The 14798-nt window shown below is 35.6% G+C and overlaps 1 protein-coding gene across 1 annotated transcript; it reads right to left on the bottom strand.

The window, feature by feature from the left end:
* Positions 1–4220: 4220 nt before the first annotated feature.
* LOC131064991 (vacuolar-sorting receptor 1) lies at positions 4221–12980 on the bottom strand. Its single transcript, XM_057999346.2, has 13 exons — positions 12019–12980; positions 8031–8723; positions 7798–7886; positions 7528–7597; positions 7360–7443; positions 7070–7146; positions 6858–6939; positions 5736–5818; positions 5584–5650; positions 5365–5493; positions 5165–5274; positions 4934–5034; positions 4221–4790 (listed from the first exon to the last, which is right to left on the bottom strand). Exons 1-12 carry the CDS (start codon positions 12326–12328, stop codon positions 4936–4938), a joined length of 1893 nt encoding a protein of 630 aa, XP_057855329.2. The 5' UTR covers positions 12329–12980; the 3' UTR covers positions 4221–4790; positions 4934–4935.
* Between the last annotated feature and the right edge of the window lie 1818 nt (positions 12981–14798).

Raw genomic sequence — 14798 nt, 5'->3', positions numbered from 1 at the left:
TCACCAAGGTCAAACCAAAAGGAACCATGGAAAGAACACTAATGGCTAGGACAAAGGTGAGCAATGGGGGTGAAGTGAGTGACAAGAGCGATGAGAGATTCATTTGAAAATGTCTTAATCCTATGTTATGAGACAACTAAAGTGTCAATAATTAAATGAACTAGGATTCCAAATATTAAATGGTAAAGATAAGTTAAGATGTTATGGTTACTAACACTTAAAAAGATTCTCTAAGACCTAAGTAAACGTATGTCAATAGGACCCACTAATGAACTAGTTAGGTAGAATGTTTTATTCACACCAATAGATCTCTTAATTTATTTTTTTGGCTCGATAAAGGCGTAGGTCGTAAATTGTATTTAATTATAAATAAGAAAAATACAGCATCATGTCTTAAAATATTATAAAATACTGCAACCTTTCCACCATTACCAACCCATATCAACCTCTTATAAAGTCTGATTCTAAATACAGATATGATTTCAAATATCAAAATATCTATCTAATGCCTTTTTTGAGGCGAAATTAAACATTGTCTGTAAAATCTAAAAAATTAATTGTTCCTTGAATAGGCACTATAATAAAAAAAAAATTATATTTAGGAAAAAAATTAGATAGAATAGATTAATTTACAAATGGTAAAGTTAAGGAGATATTTTATTTTCTTAAATATGATTAAGAAAAATAATCGATACTTAATATTACATAATAAAAACATCAATTCAAATTATATTAAATTTTATTTTTTTATATTTATAATTTAACAATATTTTGAACTTAAATAGTTGTTCATGGCATAGTGCATTGGTTAAAATGTACTAGGTCATTGTGATTGTTGGCATTATGCACACATTAATCCATAATGCTTGAAGATGTGAGTATTTGCATTGAAGTTGTTGGCATTCATAATGGCGACTTCATGCTCCAAAATCTTGTTGTGACAGTTTTTTGCATGGGCTTCATGCCCCTACTGAGCTACTAGACTCATGAGTTTGAATTCCTTGTGTTAGAACAATCTATTCGTGTTGGGGATACGATCCCTTGTTTGTAGCTTCACCTAGTTTGAGCTTAGCTAAAAATTCTTGTGTTATGAAGTAAAAAGAAAATAGAAATTTATAAATATAAAACAACTATTATGTATTCAATGTTTTAATTAAATAATGTATCTCTCAATGATTTCTCAAAGGGGTAATATAATAAAATCTCTTATTTTTTTATATTATTAGTGTATAATAATCTCATAGATAAAGACCTTGGAAATAATGTTCATCAATCTTCACAAGGAACCACTTAGAATATAAGTTTGTGTTTCTCCTACTAAACGAATGTGTTAATAACTACTTCAACAGGTTATTAGAATATAAGTTTGTGTTTCTCCTACTAAATGAATGTGTTAATAACTACTTCAACAGGTTATGTCGTTAAATCTATTATAGATTAATATTTTCCTTGTTATCTCTTTTAAAAGTCATGCGATCCTAACCCTCTTACCACTTTTTTAAGGTCATACGATTCTATTACTTCCTTATAATGACTCAGCTTGCCAATTATCATTATTATTACATTAGAAGTTTTGACCTTCTAATGTGGGTTGCTTGTTATGATGTTAACAAAATCCACTCGGGAATTTGTGTTAAAAAATATTTTTCTAGAATTTAAAAAGCATTATTTCTCATGAATTCATTATGGTGCAAGCTTACACCTAGTTCATATTAAGGATATCAATATATAATGAAAAATAATCTATAATGTGATAAATATGTATAAGCATGAACGGGCATATGTAAGATGTCATAATGTACTTGGGGTTGTGATTAAAAAAAAATATATTGCAACTTACATGATGACAATCAAAATGTTCTTAAGTGAAGCTTATGAGTTTGATATTTATCTATGATGAACGTATTTTATAGTTTTAGTAACCATTTGAACCATTATAGGATATTATAAAAACTTGAGCCATGGTACATCTATCATGATGCCTAGACAATTTATTTATGGATAAAAGATAAGATTGGGCATATCAAGTCACTTATTTAGAATATATGAAAATAAATATATAAGTATATTGAAGTTGAAATGGGATCATATATGTGTATATTGCTATAATTTGCAAAATCACTATTTGATTTTAAGATGTCATTCTATACATTTATTTACTCCTACAAAAACTGATGCAAATGGAGCCATTATGTTTATAGAAAAAATAATTGATTAAAGAATAGGGTAGGAGACATAATATAACAACAAACCACTCTTAATTTAAGAGAACAGCTAAAGGAAGGGACATTTTGATTGGTGGGCAGAGAAGGAAGAAAAGGTGAAATTAGATTGGAAATACCATATCGGCTTGAGAAATATCATTTCAATTTAAAAACTTGGTTGAATTATCTGAATGGATTATGTACTTTGGATGTTGAGTGCTTGTTATAGTTTTCTATATTCTTTGAGCTCTAATAAATATATCGTGTGATTGCGATAATATAAGACACAAGTATTCATCCCAAAAACCAAGATGTCATGTGTAAGATTAATCTGATTTATACTAGTGCTGCATATTATAATTGATTTTTTTCTAAAACCTGTATTGTTTAGTCTCTCAATAAAGCCTATACAGTCTTTGATGCCTAACCATTTCATATACCTTGTCTATCCTTTCACATTTTGCATGCATGTTTACCAATAATACTTAAATTTGAAACATAAGCATGGGCCTCGACTGTAAGGGAAAAGTGCAGAGATGAGCATTTAAAACTCTCATGAACTTGGTCTTATAATTATTAATGCTCTAATAAAAGATTTGCAGGTAGGGATAATTTTAAGAAAAGTTGTAGAGTTGGGTATTACACCCTCCAATTGCATATTCCTGAGAAGTCTAAAACCTTTTTATTTACTCTATTCTTCGACATTTTGGAAGCTCGTCTACCATATCACTCACATTCTTTATGATATTAATGGCTGTCCATCTCTACCCTTGCCCACCACAATGTGAATATATAGATGAACTCACTAAAACAATCTAACTTAATAATCACCTAGAAATTAGCCCACCTTCACTTTCTTGCTATCTATATTTGCCAAGAGGATGAAAAAGAAAACCATTGAAAATATTGCCAACTTGTTCTCTTAGGTCAACACCCCCAAAGCCCCGCACCCACCCCACAAGAAGCAAGAAACCATCCAAAATGTATGTCCCGTTTTTTCTCCCATTTTTTATTCTTAAAAAAATTAGTGTATTTTTATCATTGATCTTCTATTTTCAGAATTAATTACAGATATACCAAATTTAAATACCATGCCATAACACCCTATTACACATACATGTCCTAAGTCAACATACTACAGCCATGAGTGAAAATTCAAGAATATGAATTTCAACAAGTTTTTGAAAAATTTGAATTTGGACAATATTTTGGAGTCATTCTTGAACTCCTCAAGATTTAACCAAGTCAATGGCATTAAAATGAACCATAGAAATAAAGTAAAAATCTCAAAGGTGCGAACCATAAAAGTGAGTGAAATACAGATCGTAAGGATCAAACCATGAGTCAAGCTACAAGAAAAAGTTTCGCTTGTCAATACACTATTGCCCAAAACTAAATAGAAAATAACATTTGTTTTGCTAATTTCACCATTACAAAACTTTATAAAACATTATTTTTTAACCGTCGGGTGGGATGGAAATGGCCGCATTGTTCATTCAACCAAATGTAAACTAATTGAAAATGTGTGCTTAATTTTGGGGGCAGACGACCAAAAAAACATACATATACAAAAAACAATTTATTGCATTTATGTTTTGACCCGTCTCCCACATGTATTTTTATTATATTTTATTGTCCAACTATATTCCATTCTATCTTCTTTTCCTCCCCCATGTTACATAAATTTAAATAACTTTCAATAAATGACACTATAAAAAGTAATGTTAATTTAGATGGGCCGATAATTGGTTACAAATAATTGATAGAAAGTCGATAAATATAAAATATATTAAAACCCTTCACATGAGAACAAACGTCAGCATCCTGAAAAGTAAATAGTGAATTGAAATGATTGCTCTCATCAGAGCTATTTGAATGCCACGGATGCATTAATGTCCTACCAAACTAAAATATACAAAAAGAACAAGACAAAAAAGATCTCATAACGACATAAAAAGGTGCAAGAAAGTAACCTATCAAACTGGAAAAGACAATTAAGGAATGGAGTTCTCCAAATGGGAAATTGAATCACTTTATGCAGCCTTCGAGCATTGCATATTATCAGACTAAAAATGGATGTCCAAAGTTACATTTGAAGGAGGTTTGCAAGGAGAACATTCTTATATCAATGTTAAAACTTGTTAAAAGACAAATTATACTACACTGCTTAAAAACTTTAGCAGTGTCAGCCTTCAAACAGAGATTCCACTCAAGAATGCTGCACGCTACAGTAACTTCCTTTCATAAATCACAATCAAAAACTGGAAAACTGCAACGTTGCACCTGTGCTGACTAAATAGAATTCCAATAAGGACATAATCAAGTTGCCTGTTATTTCAGACAGGCAAGCCTCAAACTACAGTACATATCTAATCCTCCCCAACTTCTCATGATATACAATTCAAAAGTGAGCATGCCGCTCATAAGTAGGGAAGCTATCTGAACAGCAAGTATCTATAATTTGCATGACTTCTAAGGTTGAAAAAATAACCTAATAGATTCAACCACAACAATCATGCAGAAACGGATATAAAAAATCTGTAGAATCATCTGCAGAATTGATGTAAAACTAGCTGGCTAGGTTGCCTGACAAATTAAAGGTAAAGGACATCATCAGCATGCATGAATGTGGGAAATGGTGATCAATAACTGTCAACAAAAGTCAAGAATCCAAAACAAATCATCAAGTTCAGTAAAGTAAACAAAACAGTAAAATAGGTGGTACCAACATTTACAGCCTTTCTTCATGAACATGATTGGGAGTCTCTCCTTGGCTATCAAGAGGCATGTATTGGGCCATGATGGCTCTGATTTCTGAGTCCATGTATGACTGCAAACAAGATCGCGATACAAAAAATATCAGACATCATAAGTGTGCACTTGTCAAAAATGAACTGCAATTCCAAAAACTTACACAACAGAAAAATGAGGGAGATAGCTTCTCACAACTTTTTACTTACTCTAAGTCTGTATTTATAAACCACATAACCCCCAATGGCAACAGAAGCCAAGCCAAATAGAATCACCCATACTGCAGCCCAACCAACCTTTGCCTGTTCAGATTTTTTGCCTGGGTCACAAAAACATTATATGTTAATTGAAATGACATTATTAAATAAAGAATGCAGAATATGGGAATGAAGCAGATTGCACTACTTACTTATGCAAGTATCGTGGTCTCTGATGTACAGGAGGTCACCCTTACAGCTACAATCATAACTACCCCATGTGTTTTTGCAACTACAGTCTGAACATTGGCAAGCCTTCTTTTCTTTGCACTCATCAATATCTTAACATCAGGATACAATGGTCAAAGCATCAGTCATGCTCATAGCAATACCTAATTTCGTTCCATACAAATAAATCTACCTTGACATACCTTCACACTTGTTGACACCATCTCCCTTAAAGCCAGGAGGGCACTTGCATCCACTATTCTGTGTTTCCTGCACTTTAAAAAAATCATAAATATCAAGCTCCCATTATGATATACAGTGATGAACTTCAATTCAAAGAGAGAAAGGCCCTCACCAGACAAGCTGAGAATGTCTGTCCATCCTGGGTACTATGCCAGCAACCACCATTATTGATCTTGCACCGTCCAGATCCAGCAACTGAAAAAATGAAATTGAGAAAACTTAGGTCAATGGAGCACATATTCTATACAAGAAAAATGAAAAAACGATAGATGTATGTCATTTCATTGATGTTTGTGTTAAAAGTGTTTCACATATTTAATGTTTCTGACACATTTCATATCTTTAGTGTTACGGGAAAACAGCTAGCACAAGAGAATCAACAAAATTTACTTTCAATTTGTTGTTCTGAAAATAATGGGTTCTGTTAGTGTAAAACATAAACCAAGCACGAGAGATATGATAAAGCACAAGCTTAAAAAATTCAGAAATAACATCTTAGGTGAAGGAAAAATACACAAACATTGGTAAAACTACCGTTTTAAGAAAAATGGTACTTCTTCTAACAACACCAAAACCATTGAAAATAATATAGCTGCAATATGCTTACTAGGAACCTAAGCTCCCTGATTAGACCTAAAATTCATGTCTTGAGGTAAGATGCCGATTCCTGATAGTAGAGTTTGCTTCACATTTGTGTGATAATAATGCAAGCGTGTCATATTTTATCATGCAATAAATTGCAGTTTGTACCTTTTCCTCAAAGTTACAGTGGCCCAAAAAAATGCATAAAATTTCAGCAGTTAATCAAAGTTAAGCATACATAAATCTTAGCAGCATAACCCAACAGAGCACATCAAGAAGTATTCAAATAAAATTAAAAACACACAAGATAGCACAAGGCAATGACAAATAGACTTATGTCACATTCTGTGCACTCTCTTTCTCAATGTATTCTCCTCGCCAGGCACCATCACATATAAGAATCAAACTACAGAATGCTAGAATTGAAGGGAAGCTATCAGTACTGTCACATCATAAAATACTCACACAAAAGAGGAGCAACATGCAAATCAATAGTATTATAAATTTTTAAGGCGGAAAAGAAGAAAATTAGGAAGAACAGAAATTGTCCAAAATCATCTTGATGTAAGAAAATTTCAAAAAAAAGGTAGTAGCAACAAATTGTTGTCCACTAGCATATAAACAACTCTTAACTCTAGAAGTCCATGCATACCTTCACAATTAGAATAGCCATCTCCCTTGAACTGAACACCTTGAACCAAAGGACATTCACAGACCCTTCCTCTAAAAGTATCCTTTAAAAAATTCAAAAGTAAAAATTATTAAATATTTATAAACATACAATTTTCAAGAACAATTAAGCAAACCTCATAAACAAAAACAAGGAATCTCTCCCTCAACTGAAACACCAAAAACCCACTATACCTTGCAGGCTGTTATATTTGCCTTCTTATCTTGCCAGCAACCACCATTATTTGTCAAACACTCATTTGTCTCCATCTCTGGTTACAGAAATCAAATGTAGTTAATGATCTCCGTACATTTACTAATGTATAAAGTGCTCCATCACAAAACAACATCAAGGCTATGCAACTATCCAATCTTGTTACGAAACTACCTCAATTTTACAGAGTTGCTTCCCTAGATTTAGAGATTGTAGAACTTCCTAGATCATGGGAATCTTACATCTAACCATAAAATTAAAAGTAGCTCACCTTCACTCAAGCAAATTGCAGGCTCAGTAGTTTCTTCAAAACCTGCACATATTGCCTTCAAAACAGCTCCTTTGTCCAATTTCCCTGCCAAGAACATGTGAGCATGCCCCATTCCAAGCTCACGAGTTTGAAAGAAATCTTAAGACAGAAAACACAAATAATACCAACCTCTATATTGTCTATTGTTGATTATGAGAGTAGGCAGAATTGTTACATCACCACGAGATCCATGTCCAACCTGAGGAAAACATAAATCCATGAATTTTCAGTACGCTACAATGTATGGGATACTAAGGGAAACCCACGGCCAAAATATAAAATGCTTGCACGGTGCCCAATCATTTTTTATAAATAAAAAACAAATAATAGCAGGCAATCAAATTTGAAATTGAACAGAACTTGTCCAGGCTTGGAACAAAGCATAACACTTAAGCTAACCTGTGCATCTTGCTCAGCTTTCAAGATAGGGTTATCTGAATCTGCATTTGGATCTCCCATGCATTTTTCTATCTTCTTGATATCCATTCCTACCAAAAGAGAGTCATTTTCATGAACTAATTACCAATAGATGATATAGAACTTGATCCGGCCATGTTCTTCTGACTAATTGTCAAAAAATGTTAAAATAAACACATTCAAGCACTTAATTGGTCTACCATTTTTTTAAATACCTAGAGATTTGATCACCATATCTGCACATTCCTTGTTGTATTTTTTATCCTTCATTGGACACCTGATATGGAAATCAGTGACATAATCCCACCAAACCCAGGGTTTCTTAGTCTCATTTGCAACTTTAAAGACACACAGCTGTCTCAAATTTTCAATGACCACATCTTTTCCATCATAACCCCTACTGAAGTCCTGCTCTGGATCAGGCGCACAGTATCTTCCATGATTAATGCATTGTGCTTTGCACTGCTTGCTCACAGTAAAGGCCTGTGGGCAGTACCAAGTGATGTAGTGAGGAGTAAATTGTGTATAACCACTATGCTCAAGAATTTGTGCAGCACCTTTGAAATTCTTTGCAAACTCCATTTGGGTATCACACTTGACTCCACATTCATCATTACTGTTTGTCCACAATTCATACTCCACACGATCATCTGGGTGTGGAACAGACTCTCTCCAGTCCAAATTTATATTAACCATGTCCCCCTTGCTTAATGCCGATTTCAGCTTGTCACCAAAGTTTTTCTCTATGAGAGCTGAAGGAATAGTAATATTCTGAAGATATTCAGCTGCTGAAGTATCTTCTTCAGGTGAATCCATGGTGATCAGAGGTTCCTCCCTATCATCAGAGACAAGAACTGCTGCTGCTCCAGCATTTTGAGCATTCCAAACTTTCAAAGCAAAATAGCAATCTACAATGGCAAGTTATAAGGCTCAATTCAGATAAGTGATTGAGTAAAACATTTAGCATTACGCAACAATAATATTTGAATCGAACAAATAAACAAAAAATTTGGTATTATATACACTCAAAAAAATAAAGAGAATAAGATCCAGCAAAAGAGGATCAAGCTTAGGAAAATCATTTTGAAATGAAACTAACAATACCTAAAGAAGTTAGACAAAGCTTCAACAAGATGAAAAGGATGTGACGAAAAGCTTTTGAAAATTTGAAAACTTGTAAATCAGGGGACGACCATTATGGAGGCAAAGCGAGGTGCGAGCTATGCTAGGGTTTGCAGGAATGGCTTGCGGTGCCGGCCGACAGGCAGTGCCTCCCTCCTAAATCGTGGTGGCGGTTTAAGGCATGGCGGCAACAGTGCTTTCAGGAGGTCTCGGCTCCATCTCACCAAAGACAGCGACATTTCTCGTGCTGGATGTGGGGTTTCGGGAAAATCCGGCATTTGGGACACTGCTCGGGACGCGGGTTTAAAGATTAACAAGCCTACGAATGGCAACACCCCCGGCAACCAGGTCAAGGCTGGCTACTTCGACTCGGGTAAGACTACTGCTCACTGTTTTCCGATTGCAGTTAGTCCAACTATTCACTTGGGAGCACAAATTGTGGCAGAAGTAAAGGGTAATGAAAAATATTTTTCTGAAATGGTTCTTATTGGGAGATTCAGGGCCTTTTGGCCCAGTTTGCCTGATCTCCACAAATGGATTTCTTCTCACTGGAAACCCATTCTTGATGGGAACATCCAGATTTTTCCAGCGGCCCGGGGCTTCTTTGTGATGGTTTTTGACAGTGTGGCAGATAGGAATCGGATCCTTATTGAGAATAAATGGTGCTGGGAAGATAAATACTTGCTACTGCTGAAACCGTGGCGGCACCCGTCCTTTAACCCTACAACTGAATCCTTTGACCGTGTTCCTTTGTGGGTCAGACTCCCATATTTGCCTCTACAGTTCTGGTTTGAATCCTGCTTTGAGGCCATCAGTGATTCCTTGGGCAAATTCTTGGGAGTGGATGTGGGTATTCATCACACTTCCTTTGCCCGCATCCTGGTTGAGATGGATTTGAGTAAGGGACTTCCAGGGGATCTTAATCTGTAACTTGGTGAAGGTTCCTGGCTGCAAGTAATCAATTACGAGGGCATCCCTTTCAGATGCTGCCAATGCTTCCATACGGGTCATCTTGCTGCTAGTTGTGAGATGGAAAAATCATCCAAGCAAGGCACTTGGGGTAAAGATGTATCTGACACCCTTTATGTGGTGGTACGAGATGATAATAAAGTCTCCCCACATGAGGCAGACTGCGCCACACCCTTGGGAGTGATTACCCATCTGAGGCTAGGGTTTTGACCAAACCCAATGTTGATGCTGGATGCAGGAGTGTCACAACCGATGAGGACAGTTGTGTTAGGATTTTGTCCTGTCCCAAGTCAGATTGTGACAGGACGAAGGAGAATGAGCTACGAACTCTTGTGAATCGGCAGGCGCCTTGTTCAGTTGCATCCAAGATGGTGAATCATGGGGCAAGGACTACGGAGGTCGGCTGGACAGAGGTGAAAAAGAAAAAAGATAAAAGAGGCATGGAGAATATCCCTCCTAATGTCCCTCCCTGTTCTAATGTTAAGGGCAGTTTAAAATTGCAGGGTAATGATAGACCTGTCCATGGATCGTACACATGTGATGGGGAGGGGCTTCCCTTGCTGTAAACCCCACTGGTTCGGGCCAGGTACAACCCGATATTGAATAAAATGAGAAACATTTACCAATCGAAAAAAAAGATGAAAACCATGTAATATAAATTGCAGAAAAAATATTTTTCTCATAAATTATAGTAGGGAAAAGCTGACTTGTTGAATGCTGAAGTAATTTTTGCTCACTTCAGAATTCATCTTAAAACAAAACATGTATAATGATAACAGTTGTTTTTGGCCCAAGTCATAACTGATTCCAACTTTATTTAAGGAATTTGCAAATCAGCAATTTCATTGCATATCTTAACCCTACTCTTTCAACCTCTAAAAGTTGCTTTTTTCACTATTTAAGAACAAAGTGTTTCTCTACTCATTGAGCAAAGGGATCAGATTTCAAAAAAATTGCAGGAAAAAAGAGCTATCTAATCAATACTGGATCTGCATTTGACCCATCCTGCAAGGGATTTCAGAAACTAAATTGAAATGCATCTGTTCACGAACTTCAATATTATCATAGGCAAGAAATAAAATCCATTGGAAGAGAGTACTACAGAACAACCTCACAAGATAATTTTAAATTAATAATCTACAAGATAGATATAATCTTCCTTGGAAGCTTGTAAGAAATGAACCGTATCGTCTTTACAAGACCCTGGCATTTCTACCAAAATGAGCCACTAGAACATGTCCACATTTATCTAGCATGGGTAGGTATATGTTTTAGACTATTGCAGTTATCAGCATTCCAGTAAATATTCAAAACGCCAATCATGTTTCACTGGCAGCCATTAAAATTTGATAGCAATGCACGGTAATGTACCTTGCTCCAAGTACACAAGAACCCATACACCTGTGTAATATGGATTGAAGAGGAAAACTTATGTGTGGTGGAAACAGTCCAGAAAATCATAACCATTGTGATAACAATCCGACACCTTTAATACATATAGCACATTCAATTGATCTCAAAGTTGCCATTAACATAGTCTTCAGAAATAACACTTAAAAAGGGTCATGTCAAACTAGGCTGGCCATCGGACAACTTAAATAAGACGCTGGCCCTTGCGCAAACCGGGACTACACTGAGTCAAATGGGATGAGCTCCATCCTATGTTACAAAAAGGAGATTTTCAATGCAAATACCCAGGTCCAAACACCAGGAGACGTGATATAGAGTTGAAACTGGGTAAAAAGCCCTACTGAACACATCCAGTGCAAAAACCAAATGAATTTTTAGAGATGACAAAAAGAATCAGATTAGATGGGGACTCTTACTGTTAAGAGCAAAGCTAAATAAAACCACAGAATTCATACACAACTGATAATAATTACCTTTTCAAATAAGCTTAAACAGCCTATAGTGCAAAACTACAACAAAAGTTCCTGATTGCTCACTTATTTAACAGATTTCTTTTACTTGCAGCCGAAAAAAATAATTTGAAGACAACATAAACCAAGCCCTAAAAGAAAACATCCCGAAATTTTTCTCATAGGATTTACTTCAATTTTCGCCAATCTTACAAATTGGAAAACAATACCAGCAATACAGAAAAATACTAACCTCCACGATCGACGAGCACGACAACGGGAAGCTCTCCCGTTTTGGACTTAAACGAAATATTAAAAGTATCGAATGTCTTACAGCCGTTCTTATTATCCTTGGGATAATTCACCGTCCCAACCATTGTCCCACCGTACTGAGGAATCCCAAAATTGCCAATCGCGCTGTCATACGTGCCCTTTATAGAATCCGGCGAAGTAACTCCCAAGCTATTCTTCTCCACTACAAATTTTCCCACAGCCGGAGCCATGACAGAAAAAAACACAGCTAAAGCCACCGCAGCTAAGCCGCAGCTCTTCCCCCTCCCCATCTTGTCCTCAATACTCCCAATTAAGTCTCAGCTCAAAACTAAAAAAATACTTACCACGCCATCAAAGAAAAAAACCCCTAATTTCAATCAGGGTTTCAAAGTCTCGTTAAATTTTACAGATTCAAACCCCGCAACCGCTAAATTAGCTACGCCGGTGCAGATCAATTGAAGTCTACGAACTTTTCCAGTGGGGTTTCACATTCGGGCAATTAATTGCAAAATCTAAAGCTAAACTAAACCATTTTCGACAAACAGAACATCATCATGAAACTGCCAACGTCCTCTCTAATTCACGAGGGTTTCCAAAGATTTGAATTTAGTTAGGCATAGGGTAAATTGGATCAAATGCTTCCATCAACGAAGCTCCCGGCCTGTTTTATTATCGCTTCCTTGTTCATTGGAAGACGACTGGACTAATGTCCTCTGGCTGATATACACGCAAAAACCGTACAAATTAATTAAAGTGGATTGAACGTGATTCACGGCAAACAACAGAAGGGGAGTCCAGCTAATTACAATTAGGGTTATAAAAAGGTTGGGTAAGCTAAACAGATGGAAGTTGCTTAATAGTGAAGAAAAACTATGACATTTTTTTATTGAAAGCAAATCTGTGTTGAGTTTTCTTCGTTATTTTTGTATTGACAGAAAATCTGTGTTGAGAAATTGATTGTGAATATATTACGTTTTGTCGTCAAGTGATGGTCTCGCAGCTTACGGCATTTATCAACACTTTGGGCTAAAATATAATAAAAATTTAATTTATTTTAAATTGGACAAGAAAAGGACTAGGGTGTTAAAAAAGGAAATGTTAAATAAAAATTTAATTTAATTTAAATTTATTTTTTTTAAATTGGTAAAAAAAAAGGACGGGGGTGTTTAAAAAGGAAATGTTTAATTAATGGTCTAATGGGGAATTACACGTGTAAGCGACCATTCCTTAAGTGCAAATCCAGCACAATGTAGAAACGGAAAAGTTGGGTTTATTCCAACATTTTTTCTTTTTCTTTTGAATTTTGTTATTTTAGGGGCTGTGTTAAGTCCTGTTTTTTTTTTTAATTAGGTGGGGAGGATTTTTTTAAGTTGTGGCAATTTAAAAATATGTATTTGAAAATTGATTTTATTATTAAGATATTCTTACGGTTTTTTGATGTAATAATCGTCTTTTAGTTGCTATTACACTTTTTTTTTGTTTTAATTTCTCAAATACCAATTTAATCAATCACACTTCTAATTTTATCTTAGAAGTGTCATCTTCGTAATGTCTTTGATCATTATAGTGGTGACAAACCTACATCACCACTTAAGCTTTTACTCGAGGGGGTAAGCTGTTGAGGTCAAGATCCCCATAAGACCTAGACCTAAGCCTCGAGGGTTCATTCCCAATGACCCTGCCTACGTATCTCTTTGAGGGAAGTCATGGGCTTTGTAGTTAGTCCTTGAAGGTTAGAGGGAGTTCATTCTATCCTCTTGTATAAGATCTTTGATCTCTCTTTTAACCATTACTATTATCAAAATTAGCCCAATCATAATATAGCAATAACCAATTGCCATCAAATAGCATACAAACATACACAATTACACAAGGGTCATATCCTTTCACATATTTCCCCGAATCCATAGAGAGGGAGTCGAGCACACTTCCCATAAACACATGATAACTAGCTTGTAAATATCACACACATGATGATTAGCTCTAGCTTACGTCACTTATACACAGTGACTAGCTATAGCATATGTCACATATGCATAGAGACAAGCTTCAATATACACCAATCATATATAGGGACTAGCTTTAGTGGGCATCACATACATAGTGACTAGCATTTATACAATGAGGGATTGAAATATCCATTATGGCTAATTACCATCTGCCCATAATGCATCCCAAATAAAAGGAATGTCGGTGCACTATGCACTACATCATGGGACACATTCTTTTGCTCGATCTTCTGCGCCAACAAGCAAGTGAGATTAAGATTCAATGTATCCCATACTACACCAAGTGCACGGCCTCATCCTAACAAAGTCGGGTATACCACTATAAATATATGCCCAAATCATACATGGGTTAGCCCAATTATTACCTACCTAATCTTAATTAGAAATTATCTTCCTCGTAGTCCATCACACGACTAAGCAACAAGGACATCCATTGTCGACATGCAACTACCCCCCAGGCCTAGATGCTCCTAGCGAAATCTATTTAATACCCTAGATCAACACAAGGTATCTCTCGTCTGCATGCAACTGGTCATAGCCATCTACTAACTAGGTGGTACAACTAATAGTGTACTGGCATGGTATGCTCCTTGACTATTGTCAATCTCTATCAAATAAGCTTATCTTATGCGGGTCATAGGATTTATTCTTCACTGATCACCTCAGATAGAAAGGACTAGTCTACATGTTAGAGGATTACAATCCTCTACCTATGGCCTTGTAGGGTCCTAGCTCTATCTATTGCCATAAA

This window comes from Cryptomeria japonica, chromosome 6, assembly GCF_030272615.1.
Source record: "Cryptomeria japonica chromosome 6, Sugi_1.0, whole genome shotgun sequence".
Lineage (NCBI taxonomy): Eukaryota > Viridiplantae > Streptophyta > Pinopsida > Cupressales > Cupressaceae > Cryptomeria > Cryptomeria japonica.
Note: the sequence above shows the minus strand (reverse complement) of the source record. Positions and strands in the feature narration are given on the sequence as shown.